This window comes from Poromitra crassiceps (genome assembly GCF_964638095.1).
Source record: "Poromitra crassiceps genome assembly, chromosome: 27".
NCBI lineage: Eukaryota > Metazoa > Chordata > Actinopteri > Beryciformes > Melamphaidae > Poromitra > Poromitra crassiceps.
In genome coordinates this window covers 6,373,061-6,381,748 of record NC_139650.1, presented here as the reverse complement: position 1 = coordinate 6,381,748, position 8,688 = coordinate 6,373,061, and the positions used below count along the sequence as shown (strand labels likewise).

At 46.8% G+C, this 8,688-nt stretch overlaps 1 protein-coding gene across 1 annotated transcript in view; it reads right to left on the bottom strand.

The window, feature by feature from the left end:
• Positions 1-6,181, bottom strand: part of angpt4 (angiopoietin 4) — a gene marked incomplete at its 5' end in the record, with an annotated part of 83,393 nt that extends 77,212 nt beyond the window's left edge. The window contains one exon of the mRNA XM_083661653.1: positions 5,789-6,181. Within this exon, the coding sequence (XP_083517779.1) occupies positions 5,789-6,181 (393 nt within the window). The remainder of the gene's footprint in view (positions 1-5,788) is intronic.
• Positions 6,182-8,688: the final 2,507 nt, after the last annotated feature.

Here is an 8,688-nt window from a genome sequence, read left to right as displayed (position 1 = left end):
AAGAAAGAAAGAGGGAGGGATCGGGAGAGAGAGAGAGGGAGAAAGTTCTTTATTTATTTATTAATGTATGCTATGTAGCCTATGTAAGCCTATGTATTTATTTAGCCTATTTAGGCTATTGGGAATTTGGAGATAGAAGATCAAAGACCCTCGCAAATTCTGCTATTAGGCTACTATCACGGAGATGAGGATTAGCCGAGACATAGGCTATATGAACACCTGTCCTGTCAGGAATAATTTAATAATAACGGACATTTCGAGGAAGACATGCAATCAGTCTGATTGAACCAGACAATCTTATCACAAAGAAGGCTGGCTCTGATTACCACGATTTGTTTTCATTTATTGAATGGAGACCAGAGAGAGCGAGAGAGAGGGAGAGAGAGGGCGGTGTGCTGCGCAGCACACCGCACACAAACAGGCAAAATCCGTAGAGATTCAACACATTAACGTTGCTTCCCATGGTCCGAGGTAAGTTGATTGAGTTCAAACTGCTGATGTGATGATCCAAAAATCCCCCAAAGTTTATCGATGCAAGTCACAAGTCGCCAAAACAGGATCTGAAAGATGTTGGGATGACCCCTTGTTTTTAAACGATAAAAATGTTCGTTCTTCAGGCCATTACGCACAGCGCAGCTGACTACGGCAGCTGGTTTATCCAAAAATGCGCACCGTTTACTGCTGTTGTGGCGGATCGAGGTCGGCTCACGTTCTCACCACAAACGAACCGCACCAGAGTTCGTTTGGAAGCGGACCGAGACCACCCTTTCTTGCCGATCTCGGTCCGCTTGTTTTGTCCCGCATCCGAGTGCGATTGCTGTGTTCACACTCTCCCAAACGAACCGCACCAAGGGGGAAAATGCTCTCCGTTTCGGAACAACTGCTCCAAACGAGATAGGTGTGAATAGTTTAAGGTTATACAGCTAGTCAGGTAAACTATACATGGTGCTGATTTCATGAAATCTCAGGATACCGGGCTGCCTATAAAGCATTTTAGTTCAGGAGAGCTCCAGCGATTATTTTCTATCTGCACATCAAACTTCTGTAGATTACTGTACACACAACATGTTAGAAAGACATGTCAACTCAACATTCCTTCTCTAAGAATTATGATTCATACTGTATAGTGTTATAGGGCCCCAAATACCAAATATGGGAGCATTATTCAAGCTTGACTGCGGCTCTTATTCTTGTTTTAAACTATCCTAATGATGATGAATCTGACGTCCGCACGCACACACGGGCGCGCGCGCGCACGCACGCACACACACACACACACACACACACACACACACACACACACACACACACACACACACACACACACACACACACACACACACACACACACACACACACACACACACACACACACACACACACCTGGTGCTGTGACCCACTCCATCCATTCTGTGGGTCAGCTGCTTTGGCCTCTGCACTGCTTTGGCATCAGTAGATGACAGATGACAACTGTAAAAGCCCAGGAAGCTGCTGTGTGGTGCGTTTACAGTAGAGACACTGTACGTCATTCTTCCACCTCAGATCACACACGTGTCTAAAGTGGCCCCATGCAAAATGTCCATATCCCCCCTCCTCCTGTCTCTTCCTCTGTCGCAAGCTCGAATTTCATTGGCTATTGACATTTAAAATTCCCGTTAAGATTTGAGTCTCTTCCCTTTCCCTCCTCTTTAGTGTCGCTTTGGTGAACAAGCAGCCAATCACATGTGCCTTTAGATTAGCTGATGCGGGGGGGGGGGGGGGGGGGGAATGAAACATGTTACAGAAATGAAACATGTTTACTGTCAACATAATCAGCTGTAAAGCAACTCGTCTTCAGCCTGTTGTGTCAGTGACTGTCCACTAGGGTTGTCAAATACAGTTCCGTTCTTTACCGCTGCATTCCTTCAGCAAAGTTGGCTCCATGACAACTGATCTTTGACCTCGGTGGTGATAGTGTGATATAAACACACACACACACCCACACCCACACACACACACACGCGCGCACACACACACACACACACACACACACACCCGCGCACCCGCACACACACACACACACACACACACACACACACACACACACACCTCCCTCCTTAAAGTAGCCTACTTGATATTTTAAAAAGTATCCATTTTATTTGAGAAATGTAGTGGAGTAAAAGTGAAAGCTGACAGAAATATAATTACTCAAGTAAAGTACAGATACTCAGAAAAAATACTTAAATAAGTACAGTACTTAAGTATTTATACTTAGTTACATTACACCACTGCACACACACACACACACACACACACACACACACACACACACACACACACACACACACACACACACACACACACACACACACACACACACACACACACACACCATTTCCACACAGCTGCTGTAGCAATTGCTGTGGCTTGTGTGAAAGAGATCCTGGGTCTCTGTGACAACATGCAGTATTAAGACACCAAGCACAGAATCCATCCCATCATGTCCTCATAACTCCCTCTATTTGCTCATGTGATGTTCTGCCATCTCTGAGGCCATTTACACCTGGCATTAACATGCGTTTTCTGCCATCAGATTGCAATCCGATTGTATTTTATCACTTGAAAGTACAGGTGTAAACACCCCCAAAACGCATTGAAGAAGGATTGCAATCTGATCGGCCAAACCACCTCCGGAGGTGGTCAGGGACGCATTATGACAACATTTAACACAAGTGTAAATGCAATGCGTCCTCTCAAAACGCATTCAGCAACTACCATACGGAAATACACCGCACCGGTGTGTGCCCTCATCTCGCCGCTGTGTCAAATGCGCACACACACAGGCAGCCTGTCACCCACCGGCTAAAAATTCTCTTTCTCCCCCCCCCGCTCCGCTTTTGCACAACACTCTATTTCTGCTAGGTAGCGTTGCTTCAAAGTTTTGCTGCGGAGGTTTTGCCACGGCTTATCGAACCCTTTCTCCCTCATTTTCCTTTCATTTTCCGCTCCTTTTCCAAAGGAGAAGTGTTGATATAAAAGAGAAATTATGCTCTCAATTGTATAACGTTGTAATTTAGGATGTTACCTGAACGCAACACAGGTGGTTACAGCCAATGACATGCACGGAAAACGTATGTATGTGTGTGTGTCTCGGACCCAGTGTCAAACAGCTCCATGGGAGAATAACCTACAGAGAAAACTGCTATATCGACACGTCTGAAAAACTACTTCATGAGAGCGCAAAAGCTTTTTGCAATATTATATGCAATATGTTTTTCGAAATTTACGTGTTTGCATTACCCGATTTTTATTGCGATATTTAGATTTTGCGCATTTCTGAGGGTAATGGAAACACGGCTTACAGACAGGCCAAGGACAAGAACAAGAAAAGTGGCAGGGGCAGAGATAGCAACGTGTCCTTTTTATAAAGAAATAGATGCAGTGCTGCGTGATCGGCCATCGTTTTGTCCAGGTGAAGGGGACGTTCACTGTGCATTTGAGCTTAACAATAACCTCTATTTCCCTGTGCATGTATGCAAACATGCATGCACACGTTCAGGGGGCGCGCGCGTGATGACGTTCGAGCTGGAGAGCAATCGGATTGCAATCTGTTCACCCAAAACGCATGTTAGTGCCAGGTGTAAATGGAATCAGGCTGAAGTGATAAAATACAATCGGATTGCAATCTGATGGCAGAAAACGCATGTTAATGCCAGGTGTAAATGGCCTCTCTGATCAATACATGATAATCCAATTCTGACACAGATTACAATGTAGCCAATGACATGGTGTGCTATAGTGCGCTATAGAATGTACAATTGTATAGCAGTAGTAGTGATTGTGCTGTGGGTCAGTATATAAACACTGAATGAGCTTTTTAATAATGTCATTATAGGGATGTCCGATATTATCGGCCTACCGATATTATCGGCCGATATTAGCATAAAAAAATCGATATCGGAAAATATCGGTATCGGTTTTCATGCCGATTTTTTTTTTTTTTTTTTTTTTAAATACAGGGGGAGTCTCACTGAGAGCAATGCTCTCTTTTTCAGGAGTGCCCTGTTCACATTCACACACACATTCATACCTGGAAGCTGACCAGTACAACCACAGTCTGATCTGTTGGCCACTGAGCAGCTCCACTGGAGCGGTTGGGGTTAAGGGCCTTGCTCAAGGGCACCTCAGTGGTGGTAATGAGGGAGGGGCAAGCGCTGCCTTTTCACTTTCCCCACCCAGATTTATCCTGCCGGTCCCAGGGATTGAACCGACGACCTTCTGGTCACAAGCTCGCTTCTCTAACACTTACAACTTTAACACAACATGCATATTATATATTAAACTCTTCAGCTACATTAAGCTACATTATGTAACTTGTTACGTGAAATTTTGGTGGAAAAAAAGCCCGCTTATATCGGTATCGGTTGATATTGGTTGATATCGGTATCGGAAATTAAGAGTTGGACATTATCAGATATCGGTAAAAAAGCCAATATCGAACATCCCTATTGATGACTATTACCCGCTTTGTGCAGTCTCATTCGTAATGTTTTTCTCCACACACACAATCTCTCCAAACAAGAGCAGAGAGAAAAAGCTGCCACACACCATCTGTTGAACTTGATCATAATTAGTAGGACTGTAGCCCTCCATGAAGGAGACGTTTGTCTCAATAAAGATGTTCTGATTACAAACTTCCACACACAGAGCAGAGGAGACTTTCCTTTCTTTCGTATTGGACCTGTGGTCTTCTTCACTGTCACCTAGTGTTTCATCTCCACACAAGAGCACAACCAGATTCAACATTCAAGGCACTCTGAATCGGCTTAAAAAGAAGAAGACTTTGTTCTATTTTGGCGACTCATTATGAAAAGTTAAACTATGCCACATTTTCATAATATAATACATGATGCAATAAAAGCTTTTTATCTTACTTTGGAGTGCCCTGAATCTCTTTCTCATTATGACTAGAACCACACACACACACACGCGCACACACACACACACACACACACACACACACACACACACACACACACACACACACACACAGACACACACACACACACAGACACACACACACACACACACACACACACACAGACACACGCACACACACACACACACACACACACACACACAGACACACGCACACACACGCACACACACACACACACGCGCACACGCGCACGCACACGCACACGCACACGCACACACACACACACACACACACACACACACACACACACACAGAGCACCCACCACTTAATCTCCCACAATCAAAACTAAGAAGCCTCCTATCCAGTATTACTCAGAGGCTACACAGAGGCCATGGCCTCCGTTGCGCCTCCCTCTTGGCCGTGATGCTTCCGCGAGCAGAAACCTGCACAGAGTATAAAAGCTCCACACGTTTCCTCGTGAGGATCCCGTGTCTCTCATTTCCGTGCGACAGTCCAAACGTTGAGCATAATTCCAGCTTAAAGGCCACCTTGGCAGTGCCCTGCTGCTACCAGCCTGCTACTGTCAGTTGCTTTAAAAGCATCAGTGGTCTCAGTTTAATGTAGCTGCTCTATGCAAAGGATGTGTCATTGTCTCATTTTAACACACATTTCAGAAAGAAAACGCTCTTCACAATGTCAATAGAGCAAAGGCCTTTCTGCCCTGGCATGTGACTCTTGTGCACTGAAAACATTTTGCGATGTCGAAGGCCGGATGGCCACGCCCCTAAAATGACAAAATCCCCACCCTGCTCCTATCACTTTCTCTCCAAACATGTCTTCATCCATGATCTCGCTCGTTGGTCTCTTACCTTCTGCAGCCACTTGGTGTTGTTCTCCATGGCCGTCTCCAGGTGCTGCAGCTTCTGAGCCGACCACTCGGGGTGGACGGGCGGCGCGTCCCTCTGCACCACGCTCGTGCCGCCGTGCTGCTCCGGTGGCATCGGCGGTGGTCCTCCGCCCTGGCACCCGTCCAGCTCCGGCAGGACAAAGGTGTAGCTGCACTGGCCGTGTTGGATACGGTGGAACCTCCGTCTCCTCTCCGCACCTCCTCCTCCTCCCCCGCCGCCGCCCCCTCCTCCTCCTCCTCCTCTCCTCTGGCTTCGTCCTCCTCGCTCTCCGCTCGCGGCGCCGGAGACGACCGACAGGGTCCAGAGCAGCAGCAGGAGCAGTATGGACCCCCGGACGGGCCCCGAGCCTTTCATGGCGCTCCTTCTCTCCTGCAGCCCCAAGTGATTTCTCTCAATGCAAAGAGGAGGTCAAGAGGAGCTCGTTCGGGCCCAATTCACCCTAGGAAAACATGGCGGTGCTTGAGTTCCCGAACTCGTCGATCCACAGGCTCTTGAGTCGGCACCGAGTCGCTATTATGGTGCTCGTCTCTTTGACGTCCAGACAATCACTTTTGTTGAAGATCACTTGTTAAAACCCACACCCAGAAAAAGCAACACCTGTCCTGCAGTGTTGTGTCGATTCTGCTCCCCCCTTCCTTCGTCGCCCGCTCGTGGTCGATGCCCATGAGATGAGATGGTCACCAGGTGCAGTCCGGTCTTCTTCTTCTTCTCCTCCTTGTTCGCTCGCCCTTCACCTTGATTTGGTCTCAGTTGTTTTTGGAGAAGTTTCAGTTGGCTCGCAGCGGAGCAGGTCCAGCAGACACACTCTGGACAAGGTGTATGCCGACACAAATATCAGAGAAAGAGGAGAGACAGAGGGAGCAGGATTTGACGTATAGGCTTAAACGACAGACCAAAAGAGATGGAGGAGGTGAATCAAAACGAGGATGCTGAATGAGCAGTGTCCAAACCCAGTGAGAGAAGGACATTGAGGAGGCATTTCTTGAAAGGCAAGGATGCGTTGAGGGAAAGAGAGAGCGCACCTGAATGACCTCTCAGTCTGCACACGTCCAGAAATGAAAGAAAAGATGGAGGGAGGGAGAGAGAAAGAGAAAGAGAGAGTTTTTGTTGCTGCCTCCCATCCAGCAGCTCCAGTTTCACAAGTGGCCGGAGAGAAATACTTCTGCCCCCTTCTTATCTGGGAACACCAGGAATGAGGGAGGGAGGAGAGACAAGAGGGGGGAGGAGGAGTGGAGGGAGAGAGGGAGATCTGAGGGAGGTCTGTTCCAGTGCCATGCCTGTGTGTGCATGGGCTGCAAGAGAAGACAGAAGAAGCCAGAGAGAGAGAGAGAGAGAGGGGGAGAGAGAGAGAGAGAGAGAGAGAGTGGGGGAGAGAGAGAGGGAGGGAGAGATCGGGGTTGACAATGAACATGCAGATAGAGAAACAAATAGAGAGAGGGAGAGAATAGAGACAGGGGGGCAGACATGAAGTGAGATAAAATAGAAAGGGAGAGAGAGGGGAGACCGACAGGGAGAGAGAGAGAGAGAGAGAGAGAGAGAGAGAGAGAGAGAGAGAGGAGAGAACGAGACAGGGAGAGACTCAGAAGAGGAGAGAAACAGTTGTAGAAGAAGAGAGAGGGGACAGACATCCCCAGAGTGTGGGACAGATATTACACAACAGTGTAAAGGAAGAAAGGGAGGGAGAGACTCAGACTGAGAGAGAGAAAGAGAGAGAAAGAGAGATACAAACAAGAATACAAGAGAACAGACATCAAGAGAGAGGAGAAGAGAGAGACAGAGAGGAGGAGGGGAGAGGGAAGAGAGAAACAGAAGAACACAGACAGAAAGGGGAAAGAGCGAGAGACATTAAGAAGAGGAGGAGAGAGAGAGAGAGAGAGACAGAGAGGAAGAGAGGAGAAGAGAGAGACAGAGAGGAAGAGGGAAGAGGGAAGAGAGAAACAGAAGAACACAGACAGAAAGGGGAAAGAGCGAGAGACATTAAGAAGAGGAGGAGAGAGAGAGAGAGAGAGAGAGTTAAAGGGTCCGGTAGCTCTCTGCCCCTCACTAATCTCCTGTCCTAACTGCTCTCTGCTCTCAGTGGATCTGATGCCTTGTATGGTCATCCTCACTGACTCAGCAGCAAGCAGTATGGTCTGATATATATATATATATATATATATATATATATATATATATATATATATATATATATATATATATATATATATTCTTGCGCTGATTGGATAATCCTACATCCTTGATGTTTTTCCCACCCTGTCCCAGTATTCTGCAGGGTGGGCTACAGAAGCCAAGTTCAGGTGAGTCAGTCTGGTGGAAAGGAAAGGAAAGTGATGTGCTTCAACACATGGCCTCTAGACCAGTGGTTCTCAAAGTGGCACTTTGCAAGGGGGTCCGCGAAAAGTTTTCAGGAAAATATAAATATATATATATTTTTTTAAGCTTCATAGTTCAACGAAAATATTGTATGCTTTAAATCTAAAATGGTTCATGGATTACATTCCAATCTAACAAACCTATCAATTTAAAAGTCAAGCACGTTACCGCGTAAACAATTAAGCTTAGCTCAAAATCACAAATCAGAACCCAGACATGTTCTATCTTGTAAGGGCTCCTTGACTGAAAAAACATTTGAGAACCTCTGCTCTAGAGGGCGGCATTGACTAAGAGACATGACTGAGATGCCGTCCGTGCCTATACCCCATCTTGCCACCGCAACCCACGTAAGCTGCCCCCTCTGTTGCAGCATGGGCTTGTACAGGATGTGTGCCTGTCTCTTTAAGTGAAAGGGAAGACGAAGAGAAGAAGGAGTGAAGATGGGAGATTACATCAAAGGTGAGAGAAAGCGATGGAAAGAGGAACCC